The 17,867-nt window shown below is 54.1% G+C and overlaps 1 protein-coding gene across 1 annotated transcript in view; it reads right to left on the bottom strand.

The window, feature by feature from the left end:
* The window catches only part of LOC123764816 (GDP-D-glucose phosphorylase 1), a 111,709-nt gene extending 94,152 nt beyond the window's left edge, over positions 1 to 17,557 (bottom strand). The window contains exons 1-3 of the mRNA XM_069302835.1: positions 17,547 to 17,557; positions 17,004 to 17,139; positions 11,512 to 11,739 (exon numbers count right to left, since the gene is read on the bottom strand). Of these exons, the coding sequence (XP_069158936.1) occupies positions 11,512 to 11,739; positions 17,004 to 17,139; positions 17,547 to 17,557 (375 nt within the window). The remainder of the gene's footprint in view (positions 1 to 11,511; positions 11,740 to 17,003; positions 17,140 to 17,546) is intronic.
* Between the last annotated feature and the right edge of the window lie 310 nt (positions 17,558 to 17,867).

Here is a 17,867-nt window from a genome sequence, read left to right as displayed (position 1 = left end):
AAGCCGTGGCGCGCAAATAACGGCGAAGCGCCACAACCGGACACAAAACATGATGCACCCCCGGCCTGACCAACCAAGCATCAACCACCCATGGACCCCTCTGGAACGCAGCAGTCTCATTCTTCGCCAGAAAAGAAGGAGACAGCTGCAAACGAACAAAACAATCACCACGACCAAAAGAGCAGAAACCCCTGCGCCGGAGGAGAGCATGAAGCTCCCCTACCCGACCCCCAGAGGCCAAAGCCAACAAGAAAAATGCCTTGGAAAAACAATCCTGGACCGAAGGGGCCACAACGAAACGAGGAGACGAAAGGAAAGCGAGCACTCTGTCCAAAGACCAGGACGGCTCAGGCGACGCATGAGCAGGCCGGAGGTGAAACAATGCACGAGACAGCTTGCGAAACGGCGCAGACGTAACATCGATACCGAAAGCAAGCTGAAGCGGCTCCGACAGTGCAGCACGATTTGAGGCGACAGTGTTAGGCATAAGATGACGGTCCTGAAACAACCACGAGAGGAAGGACAAGACCACCCGAACAGACAAGGAACTAACACGACGAAGACGCAAAAAGAAACAGAAGGACCGCCAGGAAACTTCATACTGCCGCCGAGAAGAAGCCCTCAGGTGGGACACCAACAAGGAGGCAACCTGATCACCATAGAGATGATGATAGACTCGAGTCAAAAAACCCATACGCGAAGACTCGAGGAGAAGATCGAACCAACCACATGACGTACCGGCCCGATCTGCTGAAAGAGGTGGAGCCGCGGGAAAACCCTCGGGTTCGGACACCGAGCAACCAGCGCCTCAAACCAAGGCTAGGCCGGCCACCAAGGGGCCAGAAGGACAACTCTCCCCTGGTAAGTCTCTAAGCGAGTCAGGACCTGGAGCAGCAGCCGAACTGGGGGAAAGTGGTACAAGTACCCCCACCTCGACCAGTCTAGCCGAAAGGCATCGACCCCGACGGCCTCGTGATCGGGGAAGGGCGCCGCATAAACGGGAAGACGCCGCGACTACGCCGACGCGAAGAGGTCCACCTCGGGGCGCCTGAACGTCTGGCAAAGCCAACGGAAGGACTCGTCGTCGACCGTCCACTCCATGGAGAGGGGAACGAAGCGAGACAGGGCGTCGGCCAAGACGTTGGACACGCCCCCGTACGTGAACCGCCAGGAGAGCCAAACCCCGAGAACTCAGCAGACAAGTCACCGGAAGCGACCAACCCCAAAGAGACAAGGACTGCATCGAAACCCCGCAGTTCAGGCAATGAACCACCGGAGAACAGTTGGAATGGAGCTGAATCGTTGATCCGCGGGCCACCCGAATCCTCCCCAGGGCAAACCACACTGCCACGAACTCCTGCACCGTGCTGTGAGCTCGACGGAAGGACGGATCCCAACGCCCCTGGCCGGCCTGGTGAGCACTGGTCACAAAACCCCAGCCGAGAGACGACGCATCCGTGTACACAGCGAGCGAGGGCTCGGGTAGGCGCCAAGGCACTGAACCCCGAAAAACCCAAAGAGGAAGCCGGTGACGCAGCAACCGACGCAAGGCCCCCAGGGGTCGAACTCTGCGATCGCGAGAGAGGCGGAAGGGGGAACCCCGAAGGAACCAGAACAGCCGTCGAAGCCAAACCCGACCCGGCGGGTAGACCACCATCACGAAGTTCAGGCTCCCGCACAGTCCCTCGAGCAACCGCCGGGTGACCCGAGGGCCCTCCAGAAACAGACGAAGGCAGGACCGCAGCCGTAGGAGAGACTCCGGAGGGAGAGACAAGGAGGCGGTTCGAGGGTCCCAAACGAGACCCAGCCAAGTTCGAACCTAAGAGGGAACCAGATGGGACTTCCTCCAGTTCACCAAGAACCCGAACTTGGCGAGCTGGGAAAGAACCAAATCCTGGCTAGCAAGCAAGCTGACGGGCTGGGAGCCCAAACCAGCCAGTCGTCGAGGTAGGCCAACACCACGCCGACCAGACGAGGGAGGGTCCACAGGAGGAGCCAAATCCGAACCTGACACCAGAGGCCTACCACGACAAGAGGAACCCTGAGCCCTGGCACAACCTTTCCAGGAAGACCCACCCTGGGACCCCCGGAAAACCAACGAGTCCGACATCGGACGACAAGCCGCGACGCAACCTGAATAAACTGCCCCACAGCCAACTCCTCAAACAGAAGAGGACAAAAAGGTGAAGAACGCCTAAGTGCCAGAGCCCAAGCAGATTCCACGGAGGAACCCAGCACCGTCTGCCGACACGCGAGATGGGAAGCATAAAACAGGGAAACCACATCCCGCAAAATCGGCGTGAACAGCTTCAACAAGGCAGCCGACGAACGCGCAGCCGAGGACAAGGTGCTGGACCCCGGGACGGACCCAAGCGTCCTTACATCCTCCACGAGCCAATCCGAAGACAGCTCCAGGAGGGAAAAGAACCGCAAGGCCGAAGCCAAAAGACCCCGAGCGCGCAAGTCCTCCGCAATGACTGCCACCGAAAGGGTGGGAACCTGCACATGGAGCTGAATAACGCCCACATTGTGGGGAAGGGCAGGGGCAAACAAGCACTCATTCAGGTACTCAAGTGCGCCCCCCAGGAAAACCTGAAGCACCGTGGAAGCTTCCCGCCACTCCAGCGTGCGGGAACGACAGAAGGAATGCCAGGAATCCAGAACAAACAAGGGGCAGTCTGCTAGCCAGGACGACTCCGGAACCTCATAACGGAGCCAGAAAGGGAACGAAGTCCCAAACCTGAATTCGGACGGATCCATTTCCGAGGCATAATCCGGGTCACGCATGAGGTAAGCTGCAAAGGCCGCTCGCACCACACCAGGTTGGATGCGATAAGCCGAAAACCTCCGGAAGGACGGAACCGACGTACCCGGGGGAACACGGAACCGTACCCGGGGAGGGGCCGACACCAAATCCAACTCGTACGCAGAGGGGGGGAAAGAAAACCCCACTCCTTGTAACAATAAGCCCCGCTCAGTGGGAAGAAAAACCCAGGCAGGGTCCAGCGGGGCCCAAGGCCCCCAAGTCAGCCCCTCCCCAGCCTCGAGGTCCGTCACCACAGGACCCGAGGCCGAGTCCTCTCCCCAAGCCCCGACCCCACAAGACAAGGACGGAGCAGCCGGAAAAGCTGGAGGAAGGGGGGCCCACTGGTCAGACCCTGAAGCTTCGGCCGGGAGACAAGACTCGAATGCCTCTGCCGCCCTCCCGGAAGGGGCAACCCCCGAAACTGCCCGAGTCTCGAGATCAAGTAACCCCTGCTCCGACCCCGAAACCCTCAGACGCTTCGGGGCCGGAAGCAGGGGCGGGGGACCAGAACGAACAGAAGGGGAAGGACGAGGAGGTGCGGATTGAACCAGGATCGAAGCGACCCCCACCCCCAAGTCCGGGTCTCGAAAAGCAAAGCGGGGCAGCCCCGGGGCATCCGGGGAAGCAACCAACCGAGCGCGTTGCAACAGACGAAACCTAGACTGCAACGCACGTGCCGCCTGTACCCGAATAGAATCATCAGAGGATTGGGTAAATTGAGTCACAAGCAAGCAGCAACACTCACAGGACTCAGGGTCGAAAGTATCACCGACCCAACAGGCAGCGTGGCAGAGGCAAAAACAATGAGGGTCACCCTGAGACAAGGGGACCGAGCAACCCTCAAACTCGCACACAGCGAGTGGGGACCCCGGGGTCACACCCATCGGACCCACGCGCCCCCTAGGGGATTCCCAGGGTCCTGAGCGTTTACTTTAAGAGGACTCGCGCTCAGGTAGTCCCAGGCAGGGTGCTGCAAACCGGCGCCCAAAACTACCAAGCAAACTTCTAAAGCTGAACCCCAGGGACGTGTACACTCACGGGGACCTAGCAGGGGGCGCCACCGAGGAGAACAGTGGAAGGGCAAAAACAAACTGAATAAAATGACAGAACCCCCCACCAGGCAAAAACAAAAAGAAAAACAAAACCCCGCAAGAGGACAGCGAACCCCAAGGAACAGAGCCGGCCGCGATGTCGGGAATTACAAGCTGAGCAGCACCCTGCGCCCCTACCAGTGCAAACTGCCTCTTACCTGCCGGTAACAAGGGAGAACAGAACACCCAAGAGCCCAACAGGCGGCCGAAAAACCGAAAGGTAAAACGGACCAGCAGAGGCAGACCCCGAGGAGCCTGTGGAAGGTGGCCCCAAGCCCCAAGGGCAGTACTTACAGGGCACCTAGGGAAGGCAGCCCTAGGCGCATGCAGCCCGAGTACTGAAGATAACTCCTGGCTCTCGCACCCACAAAACTAACACCACACTCAAAGCACAGTGCAGTAGCGACACCGGAGCCAGAGCACACGACCATCGCCTATAGCATCAGCCTCAAGAACTGAGGTGTGGGTAGCCGGCGCGGGGGGTCTGGGGCTCCCCCTTCCCCCTCCCGGGGAGGGGGGAGCTGCGCAGACAGCGGCGCGGCAGTGTGTGACGTCACACTAATTTGCTTGTTTTCGGTTGGGGAGTTCTATCCACTAGTTCGGTATTAGGTAGCAATTTTAACCAGAATAGGGGTTTGTTTTGGGGCGCTTACCTTTCTGGGTGCCTGTTCCGGTCGATGGCAGACATAGAATGCTTCCAACTACACGGGGGCTTCTATAGGCCATTGCTCCCCTTGCCTCTCTGAGGGGGCCCGGTTCTGGCCGTGGTCCCCGGTAGGCCTAAGAACTCCATACACATGACTGATGCCAAAGTCTGACATTAGCATATCAGCCTGGGATAGCTCCGGGGAGCCGACGGGGCTCCCCCCAGAAACGAAAGGTAAAACGGACCAGCAGAGGCAGACCCCGAGGAGCCTGTGGAAGGTGGCCCCAAGCCCCAAGGGCAGTACTTACAGGGCACCTAGGGAAGGCAGCCCTAGGCGCATGCAGCCCGAGTACTGAAGATAACTCCTGGCTCTCGCACCCACAAAACCAACACCACACGCAAAGCACAGTGCAGTAGCGACACCGGTGCCAGAGCACACGACCATCGCCTATAGCATCAGCCTCAAGAACTGAGGTGTGGGTAGCCGGCGTGGAGGGTCTGGGGCTCCCCCTTCCCCCTCCCGGGGAGGGGGTAGCTGCGCAGACAGCGGCGCGGCGGTGTGTGACGTCACACTAGTTTGCTTGTTTTCGGTTGGGGAGTTCTATCCACTAATTCGGCTTTTGGTAGCAATTTTAACCAGAATAGGGGTTTGTTTTGAGGCGCTTACCTTTCTGGGTGCCTGTTACGACCCTGGGTTCTTCAGTGGAAACCAGAGGTCAAAATTGAGTTATTAAACTTTCCTATAATATAGTTGAACGCATCACGAGCTGAAATTGTTTGTATCTTCCCTGCCAAACGTAAGACTATTCTTGTTTCTCAAAGAGCAGTTAAAGACTGAGCTGGGGGTTGATTATTAAATAATAACATAGGCACCAACTATGTTTACTAATACTTTAATCATTTGTAAAGTAACAATATGTTGCATAGGGGAAGATTTTTAATGTGCTTAGCTGCACGATCAATTAGGCTCCTTCCGGCACCACCAAATGCGGGAGGCCTAAGCTGGTCGCTGGGAGCGGTCTTCTTCTTCTGGCTGGCGTTCGTGGGGACGAGACCTACTCTGTAGCTGCACCCCTACTCTTCTCCCTTCTCCTCTTACTTATTTCCCTTACCTTAAGTTCCTGTACCATTAAGTTAAGTACGGTGTGTTTTAAGTGTGCCTACTCTGGTAGTAAAGATTGGTGAGACCTGGGGGTAGTATTTGCCAGTGTTTTGGGTACCCCTAAGTGTTGTGTTTTGTATTAGGGTACCACGTGGTCTCACTACCCTAAGCTGCATCCAGCTTCAGTGCTTATTCAGTAGTACTTTACCCTAGCTTGTTCTTAGTGTAAACCTTGTATCCTGCTTATGTGGACCAAGGCTTTTAACGTAAGATAGGGTGGTAAAGTAATTATTATTATTGTTATTGGTGTGAGTGTATATGGGGGGTTGTTAAGGGGTTAATAAATAAGTAAATTAGAACAGAGTATCCCTTCTTCTTGTGTGGGAGTGTATTGATCAACCCTTAGTCTGACATGGTCTAGAAGCAAGTTATTATTACTGTGGATAGTTTATTTTGGGGGCCGGGCCTTTTAGCTCTCCCATATTTGATAACTCTGTTTTCTAACTACCCTTACCCCTTAATAGTACCAGTTCCCCACAGCAAGTCCACCATTTATTATAACAGTGCCTGTTCCGGTTGATGGCAGACATAGAATGCTTCCAACCACACGGGGGCTTCTATAGGCCATTGCTCCCCTTGCCTCTCTGAGGGGGCCCAGTTCTGGCCACGGTCCCCGGTAGGCCTAAGAACTCCATACACATGACTGATGCCAAAGTCTGACATTAGCATATCAGCCTGGGATAGCTCCGGGGAGCCGACGGGGCTCGCCCCAGAAAATATTTTTTTAGGGGAATTGTTTTTTAAGATTTTAGTTATTTTTTCTCCTTTGTTTATTAACTGATTTTGTTTTAACCTTTACATCTTGGAGAATGCATATGTTTTCATAACTATGTGAAGATAGAATGAAATTGGTCAAAAAATAAGTCAGTCACAACTAGCAAAACTTGGGACTCTTAATTTTTGGGGGTTGATTTTTTCTCTGATTTCAAACTCTATTTTCTTTGTCTCTTTAGGTTGTTTTAAAGATTAGGGACCATATTAGGGCTTTTTCACTTATAGAAAGTATACCCTAAATATATCCCCTAAATCATTATAATTATTATTATTATCTCTATATTTTGTGTTTTTTGGGGGTTATTTTTTCTTTACTTCATTTCAACACATATTGACCTACAACCTTCACATATTCAAGTATGAATGAAAAAAACAGTATTTATTAAAATATACAATTAAATTAATGAATTAAAACTACCTTTATTCATTGTTGATAACTTCAACTTCAATTATCTCTGAAACCAGAGTTTCAACTTTGAGTGGCTTCTAAAATTCCAGTTTTTAACCGAATCTCACTATTTTGACATATTGTGTGCTCTGCTGTCTGTTCTACAATCCCATCAGAATGGATTTTTCATAAACTTTATACATTTGGAGTTATAATTTCTTATAACCCCGCAAGCACAAGGAGGCGAGCACATAACACCCTCGACACAGGAAAACGTACCACCGAACAGGCACCTCCACTGTTGTGCCGTGGAACAAGGTGGAGGCGGGGCCCCGAACTCAAGCATGGTTAGACAAGCATAGGAGAGGGGCAGGATGAGTACAGGCAGGAGTCGCCTCGTAAGGGCCAAGAGGCCACCCGCAGTCACCCGTGAACCGAGGAAAGAATCGGGTGGTGAGAACAAGAGCTGCCACGTATGGGCCAATAGCCCTGCAGCAGGCACCTTGGTTGTTACGTTCTACGTTCTCAAGTAAGTATGTACACCCACCCCGACTTTCAAAAACAAAAACAGCGTCAGGACGAAGGAGACACCAGACCGCACCAACTCGCCTGCAGAACATAGGCACTGAAGGGCCATGATGCAAGCCTATGAGAACGTAGCCACCAGAGGCAGCCAGGGTGCCTATGCCGGAGAGGAGGAGGGGAGCTGCGAAGGAGGCTCCCCCCCACCCAAAAACACAGAGAAAAACCTCGTGACTTCCCCACAGCGGCACTCCAGAACACCCTCAAGAGCAACGGGGCACGGATTGGAGAATGATAAGAGCGAGAGGCGAAGCCCCCGATAAAATATGGACGCAGAACACCAATACGCGTGCACACCGCCCGGAACCAAAACAAACTCCCACGGCACATGCACAGGACACGAAGAAAAGTAGCCCAACAAGGCGACAAGTAGCCCAACCGGCCGCAAGTAGCCCAACAAGGCGACAAGTAGCCCAACCGGCCGCAAGTAGCCCAACCGGCCACAAGCAGCCCAACCGGCCACAAGCAGCCCAACCGGCCACAAGCAGCCCAACCGGCTACAAGTAGCCCAACCGGCTACAAGAAGGCCAACCGGCTACAAGAAGCCCAACCGGCTACAAGAAGCCCAACCGGCTACAAGAAGCCCAACCGGCTACAAGAAGCCCAACCGGCTACAAGAAGCCCAACCGGCTACAAGTAGCCCAATCCGACCACAAGGAGCCCAATCCGGCATCCCGGACCAGAACGGAAGGAACCATTACGGAGGCAAACTCCGGGTCACTTAGGAGGGAAGCCGCAAAGGCCAACCGCACCACAAGCGAAGAGATGCGGGTAGCCGAAAACCACCGGAAGATGGAACCGAAGAAACCACAGGAACACGGAACCAAACCTGGGGAGGAGCAGAACCCAAGTCTAAATCGTACGCAGAGGGGGGAAGAGAAAACCCCACTCCTTGCAACAGTAAGCCCCGCTCAGAAGGACGGAAATCCAGGCGGGCCCAATGGAGCCCAAGGCCCCCAAGGCTGCTCATCCCCAACCCCAGGAGCCTCTACACCAGGCCCCGGGGCCGAGTCGTCCTCCAAAGCCCTGGCCTCACAAGAAAAAGCCGGGGCAGCCGAGAGAGCTGGAAGAGAAGGGGCCCACTGGTCAGACCCCGGAGCAACGGCCAGAGGAACAGACTCGAATGCCTCCGCAGCTACCCCGGACGGGGCAACCCCCAAAACTGCCCAAGTCTCAGAAACCTCTAACCCCGCCCCGACCCCGAAGCTTTCAGATGCTTAGGGGCCGGAAGCAGGAGGGGGGAGAACAAAATGAACCACCGAAGGGGAAAAACAAGGGGGCGTGGACGGAACCAAGGCCAAAGTGACCAAAACCCCCAAGTCTGGGTGACTTGTGGAAGGCAACCCCAAGCCCCAAGGGCGGTACTTACAGGGCACTCAGGGAAGGTGACCCTAAGCACATGCAGCCCGAGTACCTGAGAATACCATTCCCAGCTCACACGACCACCGTAAGAGCAGCACTGAGACAAAACCGGAGCTGGAGCCACACGACCATGTACTATCCCATCAGCCGAGGAACTGGGGCGGGGATCGCCAGTGCTGGGGTCTGGGGCTTCCCCTTCCCCCTCCCGGGGAGGAGGGAGCTCCGCAGACATGCGGCGCGGCTCGTGTGACGTCATGCTTGTTTGTTCGTTTTTCTTGGGAAGTTCTATCCACTCGTTTGTCGATTTTCATTGTTAACCAGAATAGGGGTTTGTTTTGTGGCGCTTACCTTTCTAGGTGCTTGTCCCGGTCGATGGCAGATATAGAATGCTCCAAATCACATGTGCATTTCTATGGGCCATTGCTCCCCGTGCCTCTGTGAGGGGGGCCAGGTTCTGGCTCGTGGGTCACCGGTAGGCCTAGAAGTCCACCCACATCGACTGATGCAAAATAGTTAGGGTACCCATATCAGCCATAGATAGCTCCGGGGAGCCGTAGGGGCTCCCCCCAGAAAAATTGGAAAATGTTTGTGCAAGTTTTAAAAACTTATGTTACATTATTTTTTGTCAAATCATATATGTATGTATTGCATGGTCTAAGGGTTAAGGTGCTCAAATTCGCCTCCGAGGTAAACCTGCAGAATGGTAGAAGTTTCTCACCACTCAAGCGTGTGGGTCCGACAGAACCCATGACACGCCCCCAATGAAAAGAACGGGCAGTCTGCCAGCCAGGAAGACTCCAGAACCTCCAAACGCACCCAATATGGGGAAGAAGAACTGAACTCAAACCTCTGGAAGGAAGGAGCCGAGAAACCCAAGGGAACACGGAACCAAACCCGGGGAGGAGCTGACCGCAAATCATACCCATTCAGGGAAGGGGAGTAAGAAAACCCCCTTCTCCCTGCAACAAGAAGCCCCGCAAAGAGGGTACCAATACCCAAGCGAGAGGTCAAAGAGTGCCCAAGGCCCTCAGGTCAACTCCTCCCCAGCCCCGGGATCCCCCAAGTCGGGACCCGGGGCAGAGCAATCCTCCATACCCTCAACTCCTGAAGAAAAGGCATTGTCCAGGGGAAAGGCAGAAAAGAATAGGGGCCCCTGCTGGTGGGACCCAGAAGCCTAGGAAGGGGAAACCGACTCGAATGCCTCCATCCCCAACCTGAACGGGGAAGCCCCTGAAGCTGCCAGAGTCTCATTACCAACTAAACCCTGCCCTGATCCCGAGACCTTTAGACATTTGGAGCCGGAAGCAGGGAAGGGAGGGAGCAGGATGATCCTTCCCCTGCAACAGGGTAAGGACCAGGGAGCGCGGACTGAACCAAAGTTGAAGCGACTAATGCCCCCATGTCCAGGTCCTTATAACCAAAGCGGTGCAATGGTGGGGCATTCGGGTGGGAAACCAACCTAGTGCATTGCAGCAACCTAAACGTATCATGCAATGCAGATGCTGCCTGAACCCTAAACCTTCAAACCCACACAAGGTGGGCTGAAACTCGGAAGACGCATCCATAGGTCCACCGAGCCCTGACAGGATTTTCCAGGGCCTGTAGGCTGACTGCTATGGGAAGCCCGGGCAAGGTATTGCTAACCGGTAAAGACCCCAAAGCTCACAAGGGGGGAGAGCAAAACCCTGAAACCCCTGCGACATGTGTAATCATGGGGGCCTAGCAGAGGGCCACCAACATATTTTAAGTGGAACTATAGCCACACCAGGCAGACCTCCACCAGGCAAGTTGAAAACAAAAACAAAAGAAAAACCCTGCAAAAGTACGTCCCCAGAAGAAACAGGAACTAGCCGCCGCATAGGTAGGCAGGCTGCACAACACCTTGACGCCCCAATCAGTACGATACCAATCCCAACCCAAGGCCAAGCAGGGGCCACGAAACCCCAGCTGGCCCCCAAGGCGGGGTAAGTGCGGAGCTATGCAGCGATGGAGTGTGACGTTTGCTTGTTTGTTTGCTTCCTTAGGATTGGAGGGCGTTCTACCTCTCTGTTCGGCTTTTGGTTATATTTTTCTTACCATGTGTGGTCTGTTTTGTTATGCCTACCTTTCTAGGTGCCTAACTCTGGTCGATGGCAGATAAGGTTAACCCCCAACCACAGGGAAGGGGGTTTTCCAGGGCCCTCCCTGCACACCTCTAAGCGGGCCATATTCTGGCTAGTGGTCCTCAGTAGGCAGAACTCCATAGAATAATGCCCCGGTCTGATGATTCGCACATTAGGCCGATAGCTCCAGGGAGCCGAAGGGGCTCCACACAGAAAATACTATTTTCAGGGAACCACTATTTGACTCCTCCAGAAAATACTGTATCATAATTAACATAAAAGCTGAGAGAATAGTTAAAGATATTTTGGATGTTGTAGTTCTTAGGTTAAGGGTGTTGGGGATTTTATGTATTATACCTAAATATTACAGTCTAGATGAAGAACATGGTAGTCAATCTTATTAACACAAGTTTTCAAGGTAACTGAGTACAATATCTGATTATTACTTCTATTTTCATCACTCAAGATTATAGTTCAACTGACTTTGCACCCAAAGCCCTCATAAATTTTACTGTACTGTACTGTATTTACAAAGATGAGTGTTACTTTCATTTTCGTAATCAATTTTTTCATAACAGAACTATATCTTGCCACTGACCTGAGCAACAAGTTTATACTTTCCTGGTATTATTTTTGTTTCGACATCATCAACTTGGTAATTAAATAAAGCAGCATCCCTTGCTGCCTCCCATTTTTTCAGTAATAATGAATCAAATGGAGACATTTTATCTAGCCCATGTTCACTGCTTGTTGTGTATATAAAGTCTTTGTTAGAATATTTGAACATGAAGTCACGAGTCATATCCACGTCGTTATTAAACATAACCTGCAATTAGAAAGACCATCAATAACCTGAACTAGATCAATATTTGAAATACTGTACATAAATTGAATTACTGAATGCATCTAATTAATTTTTGAACAACTATCTCATGTAAGGCGTATTTCCCATTCCAAAATATTTTGAAAGAAAATCAATTAATTGGAAATCTTAAAAAACCTTTAAACTTTAATTCTTTTCATTAGCTATAAGAATTAACCATTAAATATAGTATCATAAACACTTATTTAAATGCTTTTTAAGAGACAAATTTATCCTAAAAAATATTTTTAATACACAAAGAACTCACACTAATGTGATGTATACTATTGAGAAAATTAATTGGAGCAATGAGGTGACTGGAACCAGCGATCAAGGTACTCTCAGCCATGCACCTTACCTCTGTACCATGATATAATGGTACAGAGGTAAGATGCACGGCTGGAAGTACTCTGATCGCTGGTTCCTGTTATCTTTTAGCCCAACCACTTGGGCTGGATGGTAAAGCGACGGTCTCCCTTCATGCAGGTCGGCGTTCAATCCCCGACCGTCCAAGTGGTTGGGTAAGATTCCCTTCCCCCCATCCCATTCCAAATCCTTATCCTGACCCCTTCCAAGTGCTATATAGTCATAATGGCTTGGGGCCATTATGCTCCAACTGATTTTCTAAATGTTTTTAATACTGAATATATATTATAATAGCTTCAATATATTATTAATAATGGTAATCATCAATGAACACTTCCCTAATGACCAACAGTATCAAAAGCTTTGCACAAGTCAAAGAATATTATGTATTCTTTTCCAGTTGGTCGAGGGAAACCCCCGCAGAGATGGTCGAGAGAGAGCCCCGCAGAGGTGGTCGAGGGAGAGCCCCACCGAGGTGGTCGAGGGAGAGCCCCGCAGAGGTGGTCAAGGGAGAGCCCCGCAGAGGTGGTCAAGGGAGAGCCCCGCCGAGGTGGTCGAGGGAAAGCCCCGCAGAGGTGGTCGAGGGAGAACCCCGCCGAGGTGGTCGAGGGAGAGCCCCGCACAGATGGTCGAGGGAGAGCCCCGCAGAAGTGGTCAAGGGAGAGCCCCGCAGAGGTGGTCAAGGGAGAGCCCCGCCGAGGTGATCGAGGGAGAGCCCCACAGAGGTGGTCGAGGGAGAACCCCGCCGAGGTGGTCGAAGGAGAGCCCCGCACAGATGGTCGAGGGAGAGCCCCGCAGAGGTGGTCAAGGGAGAGCCCCGCAGAGGTGGTCGAGGGAGAGCCCTGCCGAGGTGGTCGAGGGAGAGCCTCGCAGAGGTGGTCGAGGGAGAGCCCCGCAGAGGTGGTCGAGGGAGAGCCCCGCCGAGGTGGTCGAGAGAAAGCCCCACCGAGGCGGTCGAGGGAAAGCCCCACCGAGGCGGTCGAGGGAGAGCCCCACCGAGGCGGTCGAGGGAGAGCCCCACCGAGGCGGTCGAGGGAGAGCCCCACCGAGGCGGTCGAGGGAGAGCCCCACCGAGGCAGTCGAGGGAGAGCCAGATCCAGATGAACAGCTCACTATAGTAACAGACTATGTCACTGGCCAAAAGTAGAGGTAGGTAAGGCAAGATAAATAACTCTGAGAAGGCATAAAACAGTATAACTACACTGTACAATTATGATATGAGGAGAGGATTTGAACTGGGATAAGTTAGGATATGAGGATTAAACATTGCAACAGTGTGGACTAACATCTGAGTCAATGATCAGGGTGAGGGAGGGCCACACTAACCCACCGTGCCAGTGACCAGGGTGAGGGAGGGCCACACTAACCCACCGTGCCAGTGACCAGGGTGAGAGAGGGCCACACTAACACACCGTGCCAGTGACCAGGGTGAGGGAGGGCCACACTAACAGTGACCAGGGTGAGGGAGGGCCACACTAACCCACCGTGCCAGTGACCGGAGAGAGGGAGGGCCACACTAACCCACCGTGCCAGTGACCAGGGTGAGGGAGGGCCACACTAACCCACCGTGCCAGTGACCAGGGTGAGGGAGGGCCACCCTAACCCACCATGACATTGACCAAGTTGAGGGAGGGCCACACTAACCCACCGTGCCAGTGACCAGGGTGAGGGAGGGCCACACTAACCCACCGTGACAGTGACCAGGGTGAGGGAGGGCCACACTAACCCACCGTGACAGTGACCAGGGTGAGGGAGGGCCACACCAACAGTGACCAGGGTGAAGGAGGGCCACACTAACCCACCGTGACAGTGACCAGGGTGAGGGAGGGCCACACTAACTCACCGTGACAGTGACCAGGGTGAGGGAGGGCCACACTAACCCACCGTGACAGTGACCAGGGTGAGGGAGGGCCACACTAACAGTGACCAGGGTGAGGGAGGGCCACACTAACAGTGACAAGGGTGAGGGAGGGCCACACTAACCCACCCTGCCAGTGACCAGGGTGAAAGAGGGCCACACTAACCCACCGTGACAGTGACCAGGGTGTGGGAGGGCCACACTAACAGTGACCAGGGTGAGGGAGGGCCACACAAACCCACCGTGACAGTGACCAGGGTGAGGGAGGGCCACACTAACCCACCGTGACAGTGACCTGGGTGAGGGAGGGCCACACTAACCCACCGTGACAGTGACCAGGGTGAGGGAGGGCCACACCAACAGTGACCAGGGTGAAGGAGGGCCACACTAACCCACCGTGACAGTGACCAGGGTGAGGGAGGGCCACACTAACTCACCGTGACAGTGACCAGGGTGAGGGAGGGCCACACTAACCCACCATGACAGTGACCAGGGTGAGGGAGGGCCACACTAACAGTGACCAGGGTGAGGGAGGGCCACACTAACAGTGACAAGGGTGAGGGAGGGCCACACTAACCCACCCTGCCAGTGACCAGGGTGAAAGAGGGCCACACTAACCCACTGTGACAGTGACCAGGGTGTGGGAGGGCCACACTAACAGTGACCAGGGTGAGGGAGGGCCACACAAACCCACCGTGCCAGTGACCAGGGTGAGGGAGGCCAACACTAACTCAGTGACAGTGACCAGGGTGAGGGAGGGCCACACTAACTCACCGTGACAGTGACCAGGGTGAGGGAGGGCCACACTAACTCACCGTGACAGTGACCAGGGTGAGGGAGGGCCACACTAACTCACAATGACAGTGACCAGGGTGAGGGAGGGCCACACTAACCCACCGTGACAGTGACCAGGGTGAGGGAGGGCCACACTAACTCACCATGACAGTGACCAGGGTGAGGGAGGGCCACACTAACTCACCGTGACAGTGACCAGGGTGAGGGAGGGCCACACTAACTCACCATGACAGTGACCAGGGTGAGGGAGGGCCACACTAACTCACCGTGACAGTGACCAGGGTGAGAGAGGGCTACACTAACCCACAATGACAGTGACCAGGGTGAGGGAGGGCCACACTAACCCACCGTGACAGTGACCAGGGTGAGGGAGGGCCACACTAACTCAACGTGACAGTGACCAGGGTGAGGGAGGGCCACACTAACTCACCATGACAGTGTCCAGGGTGAGGGAGGGCCACACTAACTCACCATGACAGTGTCCAGGGTGAGGGAGGGCCACACTAACTCACCATGACAGTGTCCAAGATGAGGGAGGGCCACACTAACCCACTGTGCCAGTGACCAGGGTGAGGGAGGGCCACACTAACAGTGACCAGGGTGAGGGAGGGCCACACTAACAGAAACCAGGGAGAGGGAGGGCCACACTAACAGTGACCAGGGTGAGGGAGGGCCACACTAACCCACCATGACAGTGACCAGGGTGAGGAAGGACCACACTAACAGTGACCAGGGCGAGTGAGGGCCACACTAACTCACATTGACAGCGACCAGGGTGAGGGAGGGCCACACTAACCCACTGTGACAGTGACCAGGGTAAGGGAGGACCACACTAACAGTGACTAGGGTGAGGGAGGGCCACACTAAGTGACCAGGGTGAGGAACGGCCACACTAAACCACTGTGCTAGTGACCAGAGTGAGGGAGGGCCACACTAACCTATCATGCCAGTGACCAGGGTGAGGGAGGGCCACACTATCCCAGTGACAGTGACCAAGGTGAGGGAGGGCCACACTAAGAGTGACCAGGGTGAGGGAGGGCCACACTAACCCACCCTGCCAGTGACGAGAGTGAGGGAGGGCCACACTAACCCACCGTGCCAGTGACCAGGGTGAGGGAGGGCCACACTAACTCACCATGACAGTGTCCAGGGTGAGGGAGGGCCACACTAACTCAACGTGACAGTGACCAGGGTGAGGGAGGGCCACACTAACTCACCATGACAGTGTCCAGGGTGAGGGAGGGCCACACTAACTCACCATGACAGTGTCCAGGGTGAGGGAGGGCCACACTAACTCACGGTGATAGTGTCCAAGATGAGGGAGGGCCACACTAACCCACTGTGCCAGTGACCAGGGTGAGGGAGGGCCACACTAACAGTGACCAGGGTGAGGGAAGGCCACACTAACAGAAACCAGGGTGAGGGAGGGCCACACTAACAGTGACCAGGGTGAGGGAGGGCCACACTAACCCACCATGACAGTGACCAGGGTGAGGAAGGACCACACTAACAGTGACCAGGGTGAGGGAGGGCCACACTAACTCACATTGACAGCGACCAGGGTGAGGGAGGGCCACACTAACCCACTGTGACAGTGACCAGGGTAAGGGAGGACCACACTAACAGTGACTAGGATGAGGGAGGGCCACACTAAGTGACCAGGGTGAGGAAGGGCCACACTAAACCACTGTGCTAGTGACCAGAGTGAGGGAGGGCCACACTAACCTATCATGCCAGTGACCAGGGTGAGGGAGGGCCACACTAACCCAGTGACAGTGACCAAGGTGAGGGAGGGCCACACTAAGAGTGACCAGGGTGAGGGAGGGCCACACTAACCCACCGTGCCAGTGACGAGAGTGAGGGAGGGCCACACTAACCCACCGTGCCAGTGACCAGGGTGAGGGAGGGCCACACTTACCCACCGTGACAGTGACCAGCGTAAGGGAGGGCCACACTAACCCACCGTGCCAGTGACCAGGGTGAGGGAGGGCCAAACTAACCCACCGTGACAGTGACCAGCGTAAGGGAGGGCCACACTAACCCACCGTGCCAGTGACCAGGGTGACGGAGGACCACACTAACCCACCGTGACAGTGACCAGGGTGAGGGAGGACCACACTAACCCACCGTGACAGTGACCAGGGTGAGGGAGGACCACACTAACCCACCGTGCCAGTGACCAGGGTGAGGGAGGACCACACTAACCCACCGTGACAGTAACCAGGGTGAGGGAGGACCACACTAACCCACGGTGACAGTGACCAGGGTGAGGGAGGGGCCACACTAACCCACCGTGCCAGTGACCAGAGTGAGGGAGGGCCACGGGAGCTTTGCCACGGCCCGCGCTGCCACGTTTGTTTACATGACGTCATCGTCTCCCACTGGGTGCTGTCTTATTTATTTATTTATTTATTTATTTATTTATTTATTTATTTTCATATAAGAAGGCATATTGGGGGTTAAGAGAGTACATAGGAATGAAGATTTTATATTCTTGTAAAACCACTAGCACGCATATAGCGTTTCGGCAATTTGTAGCGAAATTGATAAATGTTTGACAAAGATTAGTATATAAATTATAATAAAATTTGAGGTTATTCAACAGGTACATTGTAGCATAATTTGAGGATTATTTCTAGGTATAATCCTTTAAAATATGCGTTCAGTATGACAACCATGATATAAGACTGCTGAGTTTGATCTTGGCGCGCGGATTGAACGCTCCTGGCTGGACTTTCTTTCCACACCTTACCTGGAACTCATCTTTGAATTCAGCTGGCTTCTTTGGGCCAGTGTGGGCTCACTGCAGCTACCCAGGGGCTCACAGGACCGGGGGAGGCCGGAGCCTCCCTAATGGACGCCTCCCCGAGCGGGGGGCGCCATGGATGTTGACAGCAAGTCCCAGAGAGGAAAACGTCTGCTGGAAAATGAGTCGGCTGATGCTGCCCCAGAGCGAGACGCTAAGAGGATGTCTTCCCCTTCAGAAGACCTTAGTCTTGTGGTACCCCGTTCCTCGTTTGTGGTAGTCCTAATCCAGTCAGAATCAGGTCAGTGCGTCTTTGCAAATCCTCGT

Source organism: Procambarus clarkii, chromosome 48 (genome assembly GCF_040958095.1).
Source record: "Procambarus clarkii isolate CNS0578487 chromosome 48, FALCON_Pclarkii_2.0, whole genome shotgun sequence".
Taxonomy (NCBI): Eukaryota; Metazoa; Arthropoda; class Malacostraca; order Decapoda; family Cambaridae; genus Procambarus; species Procambarus clarkii.
Note: the sequence above shows the minus strand (reverse complement) of the source record. Positions and strands in the feature narration are given on the sequence as shown.